Here is a 19,037-nt window from a genome sequence, read left to right as displayed (position 1 = left end):
GGAGGAGAATATGGAGGGGTATATGGAGGGATATATGGAGGGGTATATGGAGGAGAATATGGAGGGGTATATGGAGGAGAATATGGAGGGGTATATGGAGGGGAATATGGAAGAGAATATGGAGGGGAATATGGAGGGGAATATGGAGGGGAATATGGAGGGGTATATGGAGGGGTATATGGAGGAGAATATGGAGGGGTATATGGAGGGATATATGGAGGGGTATATGGAGGAGAATGTGGAGGGGTATATGGAGGAGAATATGGAGGGGTATATGGAGGGGAATATGGAGGGGAATATGGAGGGATATATGGAGGGGTATATGGAGGAGAATATGGAGGGGTATATGGAGGGGAATATGGAGGAGAATATGGAGGGGTATATGGAGGGGAATATGGAGGGGAATATGGAGGGGAATATGGAGGAGAATATGGAGGGGTATATGGAGGGGAATATGGAGGGGAATATGGAGGGGAATATGGAGGGGAATATGGAGTTGAATATGGAGGGGTATAGGGAGGGGAATATGGAGGAGAATATGGAGGGGTATGTGGAGGGAAATATGGAGGGGAATATGGAGCGGAATATGGAGGGGAATATGGAGGGGAATATGGAGGGGTATATGGAGGGGTATATGGAGGGGAATATGGAGGGGTATATGGAGGGGAATATGGAGGAGAATATGGAGGGGTATATGGAGGGGAATATGGAGGGGAATATGGAGGAGAATATGAAGGGGTATATGGAGGGGTATATGGAGGGGAATATGGAGGGGAATATGGAGGGATATATGGAGGGTATATGGAGGGGAATATGGAGGGGTATATGGAGGGGAATATGGAGGGGAATATGGAGGGGAATATGGAGGGGTATATGGAGGGATATATGGAGGGTATATGGAGGGGAATATGGAGGGATATATGGAGGGTTATATGGAGGAGAATATGGAGGGGTATATGGAGGGGAATATGGAGGGGAATATGGAGGGGTATATGGAGGGGTATATGGAGGAGAATATGGAGGGGTATATGGAGGGATATATGGAGGGGTATATGGAGGAGAATATGGAGGGGTATATGGAGGAGAATATGGAGGGGTATATGGAGGGGAATATGGAAGAGAATATGGAGGGGAATATGGAGGGGAATATGGAGGGGAATATGGAGGGGTATATGGAGGGGTATATGGAGGAGAATATGGAGGGGTATATGGAGGGATATATGGAGGGGTATATGGAGGAGAATATGGAGGGGTATATGGAGGAGAATATGGAGGGGTATATGGAGGAGAATATGGAGGGGTATATGGAGGGGTATATGGAGGGGAATATGGAGGGGAATATGGAGGGGTATATGGAGGGGTATATGGAGGGGAATATGGAGGGGAATATGGAGGGATATATGGAGGGGTATATGGAGGGGTATATGGAGGGGAATATGGAGGGGTATATGGAGGGGAATATGGAGGGGTATATGGCGGGGTATATGGAGGGGAATATGGAGGGGTATATGGAGGGGAATATGGAGGGGTATATGGAGGGGTATATGGAGGGGAATATGGAGGGGTATATGGAGGGGAATATGGAGGGGTATATGGCGGGATATATGGAGGGGTATATGGAGGGATATATGGAGGGGTATATGGAGGGGTATATGGAGGGGAATATGGAGGGATATATGGAGGGGTATATGGAGGGGTATATGGAGGGGAATATGGAGGGGAATATGGAGGGGTATATGGAGGGTATATGGAGGGGAATATGGAGGGGTATATGGAGGAGAATATGGAGGAGTATATGGAGGGGAATATGGAGGGATATATGGAGGGTTATATGGAGGAGAATATGGAGGGGTATATGGAGGGGAATATGGAGGGGAATATGGAGGGGTATATGGAGGGGTATATGGAGGAGAATATGGAGGGGTATATGGAGGGATATATGGAGGGGTATATGGAGGAGAATATGGAGGGGTATATGGAGGAGAATATGGAGGGGTATATGGAGGGGTATATGGAGGGGAATATGGAGGGGAATATGGAGGGGTATATGGAGGGATATATGGAGGGTATATGGAGGGGAATATGGAGGGGTATATGGAGGGGAATATGGAGGGGAATATGGAGGGGAATATGGAGGGGTATATGGAGGGATATATGGAGGGTATATGGAGGGGAATATGGAGGGGTATATGGAGGGGTATATGGAGGGGAATATGGAGGAGTATATGGAGGGGAATATGGAGGGGTATATGGAGGGGAATATGGAGGGTATATGGAGGGGAATATGGAGGGGTATATCGAGGGGAATATGGAGGGGTATATGGAGGGGTATATGGAGGGATATATGGAGGGATATATGGAGGGATATATGGAGGGGTATATGGAGGGATATATGGAGGGGTATATGGAGGGGAATATGGAGGGGTATATGGAGGGATATATGGAGGGTATATGGAGGGGAATATGGAGGGCTATATGGAGGGGAATATGGAGGGGTATATGGAGGGGAATATGGAGGGGTATATGGAGGGGTATATGGAGGGGAATATGGAGGGATATATGGAGGGGTATATGGAGGGGAATATGGAGGGGAATATATGGAGGGGAATATATGGAGGGTATATGGAGGGGAATATGGAGAGGTATATGGAGGGGAATATGGAGGGGAATATGGAGGGGTATATGGAGGGGAATATGGAGGGGTATATGGAGGGATATATGGAGGGGTATATGGAGGGGAATATGGAGGGGTATATGGAGGGGAATATGGAGGGGAATATGGAGGGGTATATGGAGGGGAATATGGAGGGGTATATGGAGGGATATATGGAGGGGTATATGGAGGGGAATATGGAGGGGTATATGGAGGGATATATGGAGGGGAATATGGAGGGGTATATGGAGGGGTATTTTGAGAACCTATTATAAGTGGAAGGATAAGTAATGAAGGTATGAGTGATGAAGACTGAGTTGTATTATGGTTGTAGTTGGCCTACCTAATGGCCACATTTGTTTTCAATATAATAATTGAATGTGAACATACCATTGACAAAGACTGACGTGTCGTTGAATGTCGATGCCGACTCCAGAGTCTGTCTTCCGACTGTATTCTGTCAGTATCCACTCGGTCATTCTGAGGGGGATATGGAGGGGTATATATCCACTCTGTCATTTTGAGGGGGATATGGAGGGGGATATATCCACTGTCATTCTGAGGGGGATATGGAGGGGGATATATCCACTGTCATTCTGAGGGGGATATGGAGGGGGATATATCCACTGTCATTCTGAGGGGGATATGGAGGGGGATATATCCACTGTCATTCTGAGGGGGATATGGAGGGGGATATATCCACTGTCATTCTGAGGGGGATATGGAGGGGGATATATCCACTGTTATTCTGAGGGGGATATGGAGGGGGATATATCCACTCTGTCATTCTGAAAGTTTTTCCTCTGATGACGAAACGCAGAGGATGACGTGGTAGTGTTTTGGTGTGCGTTCGTTTTATCCTGCCAGGGGTGCTGGGTCAGCGCCAGCAGCGTTTTCATCTTGTTAAACTCGTGGAGCAGTTTAACAACAAATTCTTTTTTGGGGGGAAAACAGAGTTTTTCCCAATGCATTTCGTTTTATAGCTTATCTCATGCTATTCTATACATTTTGCCATGAAGATGATAGAACATTTTGCAGTTTTAAAGCAAATTTCCTGCTATTCCACACAGTATGAAAAAATATATATTTTATGTATGCACTGGATAAGAGCGTCTGCTAAATGACTAATATGTAAATGTAAATGTAAATTTTGCTATGAGGCTGAGAGAAAATGTAGCATTTTAAAGCTAATTTCCTGCAATTCTACACATTTTGCCATTGCCTATGATGTGTTCATATACTTTTATTTTATATAAAAAAAATGTTTTATTGTGTGGGATGAATCAACCTGTTCTGAATATTGGGGACATGTCCCCCCCATCCCCTGTGGCAATTTCAGCCATGAGTAAAACACAGAGCAGTCTAAACTCTTTGATCCTTTAAAAACCTGCTTCATGTAAAATATTTTGTGCTACAGCTTGGAAAATAAATACAATGTGACTCTGGATGACAACATAAGACAATTTGTTTCCAACTACGGTATCTAGGCAATACTGGTATCGTGACAACCCTACCAATGACAATTTCAATAATCCACGGTAACATGTCCATCCACATCATGTTCTCCACCAGCTCTACAAGCAGTACCACCCGTTACCGCGCCCCGGAGGCCACGCCCTCGCTCACAGCGAAGGGGAAGTGGAACGACAACGGGAAGTGGGAGGAGCTAACCCTAAACGCAGCCAATCAGCTGTCGAGGTGGTCTTCTCCACGGAACTCCAGCGGTCCCGCCTCCCACAAGCTTTCCACCTATCAACGGCCTCTCCTAAGCAAAAGTCCGCCTCTACATCGGTAGACATCGGGGAAAGGAGGGCGGGGGGGCAACGGCAGGGAGGGGCCGGGCATAGATTCGGAGGAGGGGTTTACCATGGAAACAGCAGGGCCAAACGTCGGCCCAAACCCCAGTCCGCCTCCGACGCGCAGCAATTGGTCCTCCTGTATCCCAATAACCCCGCTTACAAGTTCCATCCAGTCCTTCCAACATTCCCATTGGCCAGTTATCCGCACGGACAGGCCTACTTTTTGGACGGCGCCGTCACCTCATTGGAGCGTCTCCCGCAGATGCACCGCTTAGACCACGCCCCGTTGGAGGGGCTGACACGCCCTTCTCTCTACTCACGCTCTGATTCGTCCTCCCTGTCGCCACTCAGGCGGAATCTCCGCCCATCCGGGCTGGGATTGGCCAGGGTCTACCAGGGCGGGCTCTCGAGCGGAAACGCAGCCAGGAGATTGGACGTCGGGAGAATAGAGGCGGGGCATTACAGCGACGACTCCAACTTCCTGCCTGGACTTCCTCGTCGTGCCACCAGCCAACCGGACGTCAAGTTCCCCAGAGTAGTCCCCGCCTCCAACCCCGCCTCTGAGTTCCGTCCCCTAGGTTACTACCCCCACCTGTCACGTCACCAGACTCCACAAAGACCCTCCTACCTGCCTCTAAACTCCTCCCCCTTACCAGACCGGCCCACCTCGCTGTGTGTCCTAGGGGGAGTCGGTGGAAGCTACAGCGATTCAGACCCAGAGGTCTTCTATCCCTACTACAGCCCAGCACCCCCGTTGGGTAAAGTGGTACGGTCCAATGCTCTGGCTAGGATGAGGTTCTCCTCTGGGAGTTTACAACTGGAGGAGGAAGAGGAGGGGGAAGAGGAAGAGGAGAGGTATAGCAGTGGGGGAGAGGGGAAGCCTCGGATTACCAAATTGAGACTGTAGAATAGTGTTGTGTGACGTGTGTGTGTGTGTGTGTGTGTGTGTGTGTGTGTGTGTGTGTGTGGTCAGGATGACATTTGGTGTATTCAGGATGCTTTGTACATTGAATGGACACTCCAAAACGTATACAGTGTTGAATTGAACGTTCGGTTACAGACATGTGCCCGTTTTGTACAACTTTACAAAAAGTAGCGTATCCTGTTTTGATTGAAGGTTTTGGTACATGTCTCAATTAATCTGTCAATAAAGTGTGTAATCTGTATGAAGATCACGGTGTCTTTACTTGAGAACGAACATGATCTGAACATCATATTCATAAAGCATCGACACTGAACAAAAATTTTACTCAGCATGCAACAATTACAAAGATTTTACTGAGTTACAGTTCATATAAGGATATCACTCAATTGAAATAAAATGCATTAGGCCCTAATCTATGTATTTCACATGACTGGGAATACAGATATGCATCTGTTGGTCACAGATACCTTAAAAAAAAAAAAAAAAAAAAAAAGTAAGGGCGTGGATCAGAAAACCAGTCAGTATCTGTTGTGACCGCAATTTGCCTCTCGCAGCGCTACACATCTCCTTCGCATAGAGTTGATCAGAAGTGGAGTGCTAATCTAGAAAATCAGTTTTATCTTTCAGATCATAATAAATAAAATATTATATGGAGCAGGGTTGGGGTCAATTCCATTTAAATTCAGGAAGTAAACCAACATTACAATTGCAATTCTCTTCAATGCTTTTCAATGGAGGAAACATTTGAATTGGAGTTTGGTTATTTTTTTATTTTTTTATTTACTCGAATTGAAATGGAATTGACCCCAAACCCTGATATGGACCTGATGCTAGATCAGCATTTCTACTTTGAGACACTTTTTGAATACGTCCCTCTGGATATAAAATCAATACCCATTTTACTAAACATTTTAACTACATCGATTCAGAGGCTTTGACTAACAAAGCAGCACGTAGCCGAAAACACTGCAACACACAAATGTTAAGGCCAAAATGTAATATTTATTCCAAAAAAATCCCACACAAATGAACTTTAAAACATACACAAAAGATTGTTAAACACAAGCACACATCTTCCCCTCAGCATTTCTCCCGACACACTCTTTACTGTTACCAATAAACGTATAATTTTTTTTTATCAAACTATATTTACAACATTACTCTTTCAACATCTATTGAAATCTAAAAATGGATCATGCAACATTTTCTAAATTTCCCAGACAAATTAGATATGTGTGATCTACTAATCCCATATAAAAACAAGAAATGTAATATTTAAATGTATCCAATATACAGGTAACGTTAAAAAGCAGGTCCATGAGTTTTTAATTTTGTTGAAAATGTGGAGGAAATGTGAAAAACGACTCTAGATGGCACTGGTGTGGGTGCTACGGAACTGGAATGGGTGCTACGGAACTGGAATGGGTGCTACGGAACTGGAATGGGTGCTACGGAACTGGAATGTTGGTGGGATGACATTCTAACTGAATTCTGGAATAGAACACTGGGGATAAATGTCAACAAAAACCCTACACTCCTGAACAGCGTTTTGACACTCCACTGGCTCCTAGGTTAGGATCCCTATCCGTCTCCTTGGCCTTAACCCTTCAATGTTTTCCGATCTGTAAGGTCGAATCAACATAGTGGAAGCTCCACCACTACACTGATTATACCTATCAAGAGCCTTCAGACATGCTAACATTGAGGGGGTTAAAAGACGAAGGGCAAGGGGTTAGACGGGTAGTGATTTGTAACCAGCTGAGAGTTAATGAGTAATATACCCAGTGAATGAACAGGCAACAGACGAGCTAGCTGGTTGGGGAAAGTACATCTCTATGTGTCGAGGTAGACAGTACATCGTAGCCTTTTCCACTGTGGCTAAGACCCAAGATAGTCAGCAAAGCAAGATAGTTTAGTTACATTACTGGGGTGTGTGTTTGGACAGACAGCGAAACTTTTGACTAGACTGAACTTTTACATTTCTTCTTTCTTCCCTCTTTCGTTTAGCTGGAATCTACCTCCAATCTCTCTCTCCTTCCATCTCTTCTCCTTTATGTTGGAGTGAAACTGAGAGAGAGAGAGAGAGATTTATTAGAAGAGAGAGAGAGAGGGGGGAGAGAGAAAGATTTATCAGAAGAAGAGAGAGGGGGAGAGAGAGAGAGAGAGAGAGAGAGGATGAGAGGAGAGAGACTTACTTCTGGAAGCGTGCTATGATCCTGGCGACCATCTTGTCTGTGACTCCAGGACAGACGTCTTCAGCCAGCTGGATGTTTCTCTCCAACTCCTCTATAGCATGCCTCTGTTCGGCACCGTCCCGGTGATCAAACCTCAGCTGCAACATATACATTCAGAAATGTCCAATAACACTGTCTGAACATATCAACATGCATATGAAGCATATTTACCTCAGAGAAGACTGTGGCTTTACTGATGGACTTCAAGTGCTGCTCTTGGTCCTGGTCTTGGTCCTGGGGGGGGGGGGGGGTGGGGAGCGTGAGAGAGAGAGGTTAGCTAGGGATGTTAACAAGGAAATCCTCTGTGCAGACGAACCAACCAACACACACTGACCGCTCCACTGAGCACCTTCCTGACGTCCTTATCTTTCTTCCGTACGGTGGTGAACGACCACTCGGGCTGTGACGGGCTGTTCTCCTTGTTACTGGACTCACTGAGGAGAGAGATGAAAAGGTTACACACACACACCACCCCCCACCTCACCCCCCGCCACACACACACCACCCCCCCGCCACACACACCACCCCCCCCTCACCCCCCCCCCCACCCCTAGACCTACCTATCGTCGTCTGAGCTAGAGTCGTCATCACTGTGTTCTTCAGTCTTCCATCTCTGAAACCTGTCTATCAGTTCAGTCAGGTAGGAAGTCTTCTTGCAGTTCTTTACTATGAACTTATGTTTCAACAACTCTCCGGCTGAGGGTCTCTGGAGGAGGGAGGGAGGGAGTAGGAGAGAAAGAGGAGAGGGAGGGAGGGAGTAGAGTAGGAGAGAAAGAGGAGAGAGAAGGAGTAGAGTAGGAGAGAAAGAGGAGAGAGAGGGAGGGAGTAGAGTAGGAGAGAAAGAGGAGAGGGAGGGAGGGAGTAGGAGAGAAAGAGGAGAGAAAGGGAGGGAGTAGAGTAGGAGAGAAAGAGGAGAGAGAAGGAGTAGAGTAGGAGAGAAAGAGGAGAGGGAGGGAGGGAGTAGAGTAGGAGAGAAAGAGGAGAGAGAGGGAGGGAGTAGAGTAGGAAAGAAAGAGGAGAGAGAGGGAGGGAGTAGAGTAGGAGAGAAAGAGGAGAGAGAAGGAGTAGAGTAGGAGAGAAAGAGGAGAGAGAGGGAGGGAGTAGAGTAGGAGAGAAAGAGGAGAGAGAAGGAGTAGAGTAGGAGAGAAAGAGGAGAGAGAAGGTAGGAGAAAATAAATAGAAGAATTGGGTAGCGAAGCAAAATATATTCAACCAACAGGTGGCAGCAACAAGCAAGATGTCTCACACAGGTTGAATCTCAATTGTATTTCCTCGATTCCTGACATCCTTTCACACGGATGAAGATCAGCAGGGAGCAACCTCAGATCTTCTCTCATCAAAATTCGTTTTTTTGAGAAAGAGACAAGGAGATGAGGACAAAAGGAAGGAAGTAAACCCATGGACACGCCCCCCCCCCCCCCCCCCCCCGCCTCCAATGTACTTACGAAGACTGGATCCTTATTGAGACAGGAGTCAGTGAACTCCTTGAAGCTCTTGGAGAAATCTCCCCCGAGGGAGGGGGGACTGCTCTTCGGGATCAGGAAGAGAACTCTCATAGGGTGTATGTCACTGTTTGGAGGCTCTCCTTTAGCTAGCTCTATCGCTGTTATACCCAAAGACCAGATATCAGCCTAGAGGGGGGGGGGGGAGAATGAACAGAACAACAACCACCACAGGGTTGAACATTTAAACAACAACAACAACCACAGGATTTGAACATTTAAACAACAACAACCACAGGGTTGAACATTTAAACAACAACAGGGTTGAACATTTAAACAACAACAGGGTTGAACATTTAAACAACAACAGGGTTGAACATTTAAACAACAACAACCACAGGGTTGAACATTTAAACAACAACAGGGTTGAACATTTAAACAACAACAGGGTTGAACATTTAAACAACCACAGGGTTGAACATTTAAACAACAACAACCACCACAGGGTTGAACATTTAAACAACAACAACCACAGGGTTGAACATTTAAACAACAACAACCACAGGGTTGAACATTTAAACAACAACAACCACAGGGTTCATATCACTATTAGGAGGTTGGCCTTTATCTCTGGAGTAGTGATACCAGATATCAGCCTGGAGAAGGGGGGGTCTCTCTAGATAGGACTCTAATGACAGAGTATTCAGATACACTCCATTACACACAAACACAAGTCTTTCACTCCCTCCCTGACACTTAATGGCATATAAAGTTGAAAGGTCAACCATATACACACTGACTCAACCACACCACCCTCCTAGACACTCAACCATACACACACACACACACACACACACACACACTGACTCAACCACACCACCCTCCTAGACACAAAGCAACCTAACCTAACCTAACCCCCCTCCTAGACACAAAGCAACCTAACCTAACCCCCCTCCTAGACACAAAGCAACCTAACCACACCACCCTCCTAGACACAAAGCAACCTAACCTAACCCCCCTCCTAGACACAAAGCAACCTAACCTAACCTAACCCCCCTCCTAGACACAAAGCAAACTAACCTAACCTAACCCCCCTCCTAGACACAAAGCAACCTAACCTAACCCCCCTCCTAGACACAAAGCAAACTAACCTAACCTAACCCCCCTCCTAGACACAAAGCAACCTAACCTAACCCCCCTCCTAGACACAAAGCAACCTAACCTAACCCCCCTCCTAGACACAAAGCAACCTAACCTAACCACCTACCTAGACACAAAGCAACCTAACCACACCACCCTCCTAGACACAAAGCAACCTAACCTAAACTAACCACCCTCCTAGACACAAAGCAACCTAACCTAACCCCCCTCCTAGACACAAAGCAACCTAACCTAACCACACCACCCTCCTAGACACAAAGCAACCTAAGCCAACCAGCTCAGAGAGACAAAGGAAAGAGGCGTCTCTCTCTACCTTTTGATCGTAAGCAGACTGTTGTATGACTTCCGGTGCCATCCAGAATGGTGTCCCTACAAATGTCTCCCTCTTTATCTGCGTGTCTGTCAGCTGTCCAGCCACTCCAAAGTCTGCTAGCTTCACCTCCCCGTGCTCAGAGAGAAGGACATTGGCAGCTACAGAGAGGGGGAGGGACACACACCAAATACATTTACTGGAGACATTTCCCTTTTGCAGTGTGAGTTATCCTGAACAAAAATATCAAATGCAACATGCAACAATTTCAAAGATTTTACTGAGTTACAGTTCATATAATGAAATCAGTAAATTGAAATAAATTCATTAGGCCCTAATCTATGGATTTCACATGACTGGGAATACAGATATGCATCTGTTGGTCACAGATACCTTTAAAAAAAAGGTGGGGGCATGGATCAGAAAACCAGTCAGTATCTGGTGTGACCACCATTTGCCTCATGCAGCGCGACACATCTCCTTCACATAGAGTTAATCAGACTGTTGATTGTGGCCTGTGGAATGTTGTCCCACTCCTCTTCAATGGCTGTACCAAGTTGCTGGATATTGGCGGGAACTGGAACATGCTGTCGTACACGTCGATCCAGAGCATCCCAAACATGCTCAATGGGTGACATGTCTGGTGTGTATGCAGGCCATGGAAGAACTGGAACATTTTCAGCTTCCAGGAGTTGTGTACAGATCCTTGCAACATGGGGCCGTGCATTATCATGCTGAAACATGAGGTGATGGTGGCAGATGAATGGCACGACAATGGGCCTCAGGATCTCGTCACGGTATTTCTGTGCATTCAAATTGCCATCGATAAAATGCAATTGTGTTCGTTGTCCGTAGCTTATGCCTGCCCATACCATAACCCCACAGCCACCATGGGGCACTCTGTTTACAACGTTCACATCATCAAACCACTCACCCAACAACACCATACACGTGGTCTGTGGTTGTGAGGCCGGTTGGACGTAATGCCAAATTCTCTAAAACGACGTTGAGGCGGCTTATGGTAGAGAAATCAACATTCAGTTATCTGGCAACAGCTCTGGTGGACATTCCTGCAGTCAGCATGCCAATTACACACTCCCTCAAAACTTGAGACATCTGTGGCATTGTGTTGTGTGACAAAACTGTACATTTTAGAGTGTCCTTTTATTGTCCCCAGCACAAGGTGCACCTGTGTAATGATCATGCTGTTTAATCAGCTTCTTGATATGCCACACCTGTCAGGTGGATGGATTATCTTGGCAAAGGAGAAATGCTCACTGACAGGGATGTAAACAAATTTGTGCCCAAAATTTGAGAGAAATAAGCTTTTTGTGCGTATGGAATATTTCTTGGATCTTTTATTTCAGCTCATGAAACATGGGACCAACACTTTACATGTTGCGTTTATATTTTTTTGTTCAGTTTATTTAACCCCCTAGAGTTTTGCAGTGTGAGTTAACAATAATGAACCCTGGGCACAAGCACCGCTGAGAGTTAAATCATTATCTATTTTTCAAGTAACTATTTTCAAGTAAGACGCTCATGGCCGCGGCAACACTTGATAAAGCACTCTGTTCACGCTGGCCCCCCCCAAAAAAAGTTACGCTTCCAGTGAGTGTAGCAGGTAAAAAAAAAAACTACTGGTTTTAGCTCCACACACAGAGATACACACTCCTGTACAACACCACATTTAACTAAGAGCAACACACACACACACTCCTACCTTTGATATCTCGGTGTATCTTCTTCTCTGAGTGGAGATAATCCAGACCCTTCAGAATCTCCTTCAGCATGGTGGCAATCTGGCACTCATCAAACGGACCTGCACGCAACTGGACACACACATCACACACACACACACATCACAGATCACACTTTCATAAAAGTAACCATCCACACACACACACTTACCAAGTCTAGAGCTGAACCCCCACCTAGATACTCCATGATGATCCATAGTTTACTGCCCTGAGAGACAGAGAGAGAGTTATAGCTGCAGTGTGTGTGTGTGTATGTGTGTGTGTGTGTGTGTGTGTATGTGTGTGTGTGTGTGTGTGTATGTGTGTGTATATGTGTGTGTGTGTGTGTGTGTGTATGCGTGTGTGTGTATGCGTGTGTGTGTGTGTATGTGTGTGTGTGTGTGTGTATGCGTGTGTGTGTGTGTGTGTATATATGTGTGTGTGTGTGTGTGTGTGTGTGTTCCTATCCTCACCTTTAGGTATGACCCATAGTACTTGGTGACATAGGGACTGTCACATTGACTCAGTACAGTGATCTCCTGTTGTATATCTTCAATCTCATCTTCAGCCTCTTCCAGATCTATCGTCTTAAAGAAGCAACATATTTCAGCCTCTTCCAGATTTATCGTCTTAAAGAAGCAACATATTTCAGCCTCTTCCATATTTATCATCTTAAAGAAGCAACATATTTCAGCCTCTTCCAGATGTATCGTCTTAAAGAAGCAACATATTTTAGACATATTGAACGTTTCTTGGTGATGTTTATGAAGGACACTGCTCATAATGGCTTAGTACTGCATCTTACCTTAATGGCTACTACACTCTGGGTGCGATTATCGATGCCTTTGAAGACCTCACCAAATGATCCTTTACCGATTCGCTCCAACTTGGTGAAAAGTTCCTCAGGGTCTACCTGGGACCTCTGGGATGGGGGAGAAGGGGATGGGGGAGAAGGGGAGGGGGGAGAAGGGGAGGGGGATGGGGGAGAAGGGGAGGGTGATGGGGGAGAAGGGGAAGGGGATGGGGGAGAAGGGGAGGGTGATGGGGGAGAAGGGGAGGGTGATGGGGAGAAGGGGAGGGTGATGGGGGAGAAGGGGAGGGTGATGGGGGAGAAGGGGAGGGTGATGGGGGAGAAGGGGAGGGTGATGGGGGAGAAGGGGAGGGGGGAGAAGGGGAGAAGGGGAGGGTGATGGGGAGAAGGGGATGAGGGAGAAGGGGGAGAAGGGGAGGGTGATGGGGGAGAAGGGGAGGGGGAGAAGGGGAGGGTGATGGGGGAGAAGGGGAGGGTGATGGGGGAGAAGGGGAGAAGGGGAGGGTGATGGGGGAGAAGGGGAGGGTGATGGGGGAGAAGGGGAGGGTGATGGGGGAGAAGGGGAGGGTGATGGGGGAGAAGGGGAGGGTGATGGGGGAGAAGGGGAGGGTGATGGGGGAGAAGGGGAGGGTGATGGGGGAGAAGGGGAGGGGGGAGAAGGGGAGGGTGATGGGGGAGAAGGGGAGGGGGTGAGAAGGGGAGGGGGGAGAAGGGGGGGGGTGATGGGGAGAAGGGGAAGGGGGAGAAGGGGAGGGTGATGGGGGAGAAGGGGAAGGGGATGGGGAGAAGGGGAGGGTGATGGGGGAGAAGGGGAAGGGGATGGGGAGAAGGGGAGGGTGATGGGGGAGAAGGGGAGGGTGATGGGGGAGAAGGGGATGGGGGAGAAGGGGAGGGGGATGGGGAGAAGGGGAGTGTGATGGGGGAGAAGGGGAGGGGGATGGGGGAGAAGGGGAGGGGGATGGGGAGAAGGGAGAAGGGGAGGGTGATGGGGAGAAGGGGAGGGTGATGGGGAGAAGGGGAAGGTGATGGGGAGAAGGGGATGGGGAGAAGGGGATGGGGAGAAGGGAAGGGGGAGAAGGGGAGGGGGATGGGGGAGAAGGGGATGGGGAGAAGGGGAGGGTGATAGAAGGGGAGGGGGATGGGGGAGAAGGGGATGGGGGAGAAGGGGAGGGTGGTAGAAGGGGAGGGTGATGGGGGAGGGGGGAGAAGGGGATGGGGGAGAAGGGGAGGGGGATGGGGAGGGTGATGGGGGAGAAGGGGATGGGGAGAAGGGGAGGGTGATAGAAGGGGAGGGAGATGGGGGAGAAGGGGAGGGTGATAGAAGGGGAGGGAGATGGGGAGGGTGATGGGGAGAAGGGGAGGGGGATGGGAAGAAGGGGAAGAAGAGAGGGAGGAGCAGGGAAAGATGATGGGAGAGAGTTTAAACGGCTTCTTGTCTATCTTAAAACAATGTAATAAGGAAGGTGTGTGTGTGTGTTCTGGTATATGAGCTAACTAACATTAACAATGTCTAATAAGGAACGTGTCATCCTTCTAGTTCAGACAGACAGACTGTAGTGGTCTCTCTCTCTCTCTCTCTCTCTCTCTCTCATCAGACAGACTGTAGTGGGTGAGTTAGGTGTTTAGGACAGTGGGTGAGTTAGGTGCGTGATAGATTAGTGGTGGTGTTGATACATCTCAGTGTGTGTTAACATGTCTGCATCCTTCTCATGTGTGTGTCCTCTCTTCTTATGCTAGCACCACACTGTGACACACACACACACACACACACACACACACACACACACACACACACACACACACACACTCGTTATGTTCTTCTATCGTCATGGGGACCTACAATGTCTTTCCATTCAAAATCCTATTTTGCTTAACCCCTAACCCCTAACCCCTAACCCTAACTCTAACCCTAAACTTAAAATATCCTCTGTCCTCATTGGGACGTGGGAAATATCCCCACAAGGTAGAATTTCCCTTGTTTTACTATTGTTGTGGGGATTTTGGGGGGAAGAACACGCGTTGTTGAACGCCTAATAATAGGTCTAAATATATTCCCATGTATTCTCTAATAACCTGGAAGAGACAACAGCTGACTCTTACTAACCAGTCTTCAACTGTAGCTGGTTTCTGCTTTGTTCTGGTTCTTCACCAAAAAAGCCTAGGTTTGTTTAGTGAAATAGAATAGCGGAGTAGAAGAGGTTGCCCATAATCACTGTAGAGGTTTTCTTTAGTTTTGGTCTAAAGTTATCCAGCTAACTCAGTGATCCTGCGGTCTAAAGTTATCCAGCTAACTCAGTGATCCTGCGGTCTAAAGTTATCCAGCTAACTCAGTGATCCTGCGGTCTAAAGTTATCCAGCTAACTCAGTGATCCTGCGGTCTAAAGTTATCCAGCTAACTCAGTGATCCTGCGGTCTAAAGTTATCCAGCTAACTCAGTGATCCTACAGTCTAAAGTTATCCAGCTAACTCAGTGATCCTGCGGTCTAAAGTTATCCAGCTAACTCAGTGATCCTACAGTCTAAAGTTATCCAGCTAACTCAGTGATCCTGCGGTCTAAAGTTATCCAGCTAACTCAGTGATCCTACAGTCTAAAGTTATCCAGCTAACTCAGTGATCCTACAGTCTAAAGTTATCCAGCTAACTCAGTGATCCTGCGGTCTAAAGTTATCCAGCTAACTCAGTGATCCTACAGTCTAAAGTTATCCAGCTAACTCAGTGATCCTGCTTGGTGAAATAGAGTAGAATAACATATAACTGTGGGTTATAGGGTGAGGTTTCCCTTCTAGAAGCTGATTTTAGGTCAGTTTTGTGTTTGGTCCCTCTCTAATGGTTAGGGGATGTTGAACTGATCCTAGATCTGTGGTCAAAGGTACAATCTGTGATTTGTACATAAGAGTTTTGGACTGAAGTAAATTATATATAACTAAACAAAACTTAGTTCAACTGTCTTACCCCATCAGAAACAAAAAAATATAAGCTTGTTTTATTTAGTCCACTGTTTGTAAACAATGCAATTGTAAAGAAAGACTTTGCAGCTTCAAAACGTTGTTTAAAGTATCAAAACATCAGGGTGGATGTTTTGTTGTTGTTTGAATTACAGACTGCAGCTTGCAGCAGGAGCTGTGTTCAGCTCAGCACCTGTAGTGGTCTGACCAAGGTTAAAAATAACCAGCTTCTTTTATACACCTGCTGTAGCCAATGGGGGGAGTACGGCAGACTGCTATGCAAATACCCATTGTGACATAACAGAGCTACCAATCACATTTCCCTATAAAATCCAGATAGAGCGAGAGCTTGGACTTTGCGTTCTCTCTTCATACTTTCTAGTGTCAGTAATAAACCATTTATAATGGGGAGGCGAGGGAAAGTTCAACAGCTTTTATGATGTCATAATCAGAGCCCTTTGTGACATCACAGTCCTAAACACAGATTTATGTGATGTCATAAAGACAAAACACTCTAGATTTGGAACAATATGAATGAGGACTCCATTGCAGTAGGAACCGGACATCTTGACTTCCAAATAGCAGAAGACACAGGATCACAGACTTATTTGGAGAGATATTCCAGGGAAATATCTCCAATAACTTCCTCATGCAATATAACACCTTGTTTTTATGACTGTATGGGTTAAAGGGTGATTCACACTGCTGTTGAGAACTTGGGTCAAAATTTGTGAGTGGGGGGGGGGGGAGGAGGAGAGGAGAGAGAGAGAGAGAGAGAGAGAGAGAGAGAGAGAGAGAGAGAGAGAGAGAGAGAGAGAGAGAGAGAGAGAGAGAGAGAGAGAGAATTCAAACAGAAATTCACATGAATAACAATCAATCACAAATTCCTACCATAAATGTTATGTCCCTTTGTGAAGAGAATCCATCTGAATGGCCATGTGTTGGCTTATCTACAGACGGAAGGTCCAGCAGTGCGTCTACCAAGTGGCAACCCAATTCCCTAGTGGACTACTTCTGAAAAGTGGTGCGCTACGTAGGGATATAGAGTGCCATTTGAGATGCACCCGGACGGTGTTTTATCACAGAGCACACTGACCCGTAGACCCTAGCTTAGGGTCACCCAGCTGGAGGAAGGAGGAAACACACTGCAGGCAAGGGCATGTACACACACACACACACACACCTCCCCCGATACATACAGTCCATTCTATTTGTTTGCAATAAATAACTGTGTCTGGCTCCATGCTGCACCAGAAGTAACACAGAGGTGAACCGTTGACAGTGATGTCATAATGGGACATATCATAACAGACAACAATACACTAACAAAGGTGTGTCACTTGGTGACGTTACAATGAGCCACTGAACACACACACAACCCTCTCCTCCGGCTGTATAGTCAGTCATACAATATGATATGATATGATATGATATGCCATTTAGCAGACAAGATAGAACATTAAATGCAAGGCAAAACAGGTGCGGCCCTAATACATTACATCAGTTAGAAAGAGATCACTGCAGGCAGCTGGACAGTCAATTCGATGTTCAATTTCTATTGGCTACTTCAAAAGCTCAAAAGCTGTAGGCTACGGTATGTCATTCACCTGTCCTCGTCCACCTGTGTGTCTAGTCTACTGTGCTTCTTCCTACAAACTCGCAAAAAAGCCCAGCAACAGTTCACAGATCAACGTTATACATCAGAGTAAAAATCCAAACACGAACGGATAAAACGGTTTGATAGCAGAGTTTGTTCTTACCTGCATTCCTGGCACCTGCACCTCCATTCTCCCGTGTTCCTACCTCGACTCCACCAACTGACCTCCCACTCCTATTCTACCTCCTTCTCTCTGCCTTGTAGAGCTCTGAAATCAAACATTAACACGGTTAAAAAACACACGCAGCAGAACGTCTTTCACAACAGGCGTATTTGTAAATCGTCAACCATTCGTGTCTTGTTATGCTTTCTTCACTCACCCAACACAGCCGCTCTCTCCCTAGCGCCCAGAGTAGGCTTCAAAAACTAAAATAAAGTTCCACTTGAATTGTCTTACTCGACTATCCACGTGAAAAGAAGTTTGACTCGTGAATCCTGCTCCGTGTTGGTTCAAGACAAGTCAGTCAGTGTGGTTGTGAATGCCAGCGCTATGACTCGGGGTCAGGTAGTTTACTGCAAGTAGGATCAGCTAGCATGCTGCGGCCAGTTGGGTGCTATGCTTTAGGGTGGAGCTGTATTGTCGGAGGGAGATAGATAGATAGATCTCACAGGAACTACTAGATAGATAGATAGATAGATCTCACAGGAACTACTAGATAGATAGATAGATAGATAGATAGATAGATAGACAGATAGATAGATAGATAGATCTCACAGGAACTACTAGATAGATAGATAGATAGATAGATAGATAGATAGATAGATAGATAGATAGATAGATAGATAGATAGATAGATAGATAGATAGATAGATAGATCGATCTCACAAGAACTACTAGATAGATAGATAGATAGATAGATAGATAGATAGATAGATAGATAGATAGATAGATAGATAGATAGATAGATAGATAGATAGATAGATAGATAGATAGATAGATAGATAGATAGATAGATCTCACAGGAACTACTTCACAGAGCTCATGGAGTGGAAGTTTGAAAACTGAAACAAGGCTGCCACCTTCTGGTGAGATAAGTGTGGAACACTACTTTAACACAGGGAGAGATGAGCGAGAGGAGGGAGGGAGAGAGAGACGTGAGAGAAGAGGGGAGGGAGGGAGAGAGAGACGTGAGAGAGGGAGGGGAGGGAGGGAGAGATAAGCGAGAGGAGGGAGGAAGAGAGAGACGTGAGAGAAGAGGGGAGGGAGGGAGAGAGAGACGTGAGAGAGGGAGGGGAGGGAGGGAGAGATAAGCGAGAGGAGGGAGGGAGAGAGATGTGAGAGAGGGAGGGGAGGGAGAGAGAGGGAGAGATGGAGAGAGGGAGGGAGGGGAGGGAGGGAGAGATAAGCGAGAGGAGGGAGG

General features: G+C 46.6%; 2 protein-coding genes across 4 annotated transcripts in view; one reads left to right on the top strand and one right to left on the bottom strand.

Moving 5' to 3' along the window:
- The window catches only part of LOC311114967 (FERM domain-containing protein 7-like), a gene marked incomplete at both ends in the record, with an annotated part of 23,671 nt that extends 18,312 nt beyond the window's left edge, over positions 1–5,359 (top strand). The window contains one exon of the mRNA XM_084190186.1: positions 4,226–5,359. Coding sequence (XP_084046312.1) covers positions 4,226–5,359 — 1,134 coding nt within the window. The remainder of the gene's footprint in view (positions 1–4,225) is intronic.
- A 1,000-nt stretch (positions 5,360–6,359) lies between these two features.
- LOC311114968 (serine/threonine-protein kinase 26-like) lies at positions 6,360–18,244 on the bottom strand. Of its 3 annotated transcripts, XM_084190188.1 has the most exons (13): positions 17,997–18,244; positions 17,780–17,884; positions 13,069–13,185; positions 12,737–12,850; positions 12,436–12,492; positions 12,248–12,356; positions 10,528–10,685; positions 9,057–9,242; positions 8,172–8,317; positions 7,946–8,045; positions 7,783–7,845; positions 7,573–7,709; positions 6,360–7,444 (listed from the first exon to the last, which is right to left on the bottom strand). In XM_084190188.1, exons 2-13 carry the CDS (start codon positions 17,804–17,806, stop codon positions 7,429–7,431), a joined length of 1,230 nt encoding a protein of 409 aa, XP_084046314.1. In that variant the 5' UTR covers positions 17,807–17,884; positions 17,997–18,244; the 3' UTR covers positions 6,360–7,428. The 3 variants fall into 3 exon arrangements, with proteins under 3 accessions (XP_084046314.1, XP_084046313.1, XP_084046315.1); XM_084190187.1 differs by lacking the exon at positions 17,997–18,244 and having other exon boundaries at positions 7,928–8,045; positions 17,780–17,879; XM_084190189.1 differs by lacking the exons at positions 17,780–17,884; positions 17,997–18,244 and adding an exon at positions 16,911–16,994 and having other exon boundaries at positions 7,928–8,045.
- Between the last annotated feature and the right edge of the window lie 793 nt (positions 18,245–19,037).

This window comes from Coregonus lavaretus (genome assembly GCF_964263955.1).
Source record: "Coregonus lavaretus genome assembly, contig: HAP1_SCAFFOLD_249, whole genome shotgun sequence".
Taxonomy (NCBI): domain Eukaryota; kingdom Metazoa; phylum Chordata; class Actinopteri; order Salmoniformes; family Salmonidae; genus Coregonus; species Coregonus lavaretus.
Note: the sequence above shows the minus strand (reverse complement) of the source record. Positions and strands in the feature narration are given on the sequence as shown.

Excerpts from the sequence above, each read along its gene's own strand:
- LOC311114968 (XM_084190187.1), bottom strand. The coding sequence starts at position 17,806 with ATGGAGGTGCAGGTGCCAGGAATGCAG. Across the intron at positions 12,357-12,435 it reads GGGGTTCAGCTCTAGACTTG|TTGCGTGCAGGTCCGTTTGA; the intron begins GTAAGTGTGTGT and ends GTGTGTGTCCAG. Across the intron at positions 9,243-10,527 it reads AGTCTGCTTACGATCAAAAG|GCTGATATCTGGTCTTTGGG; the intron begins GTAGAGAGAGAC and ends CCCCCCCTCTAG.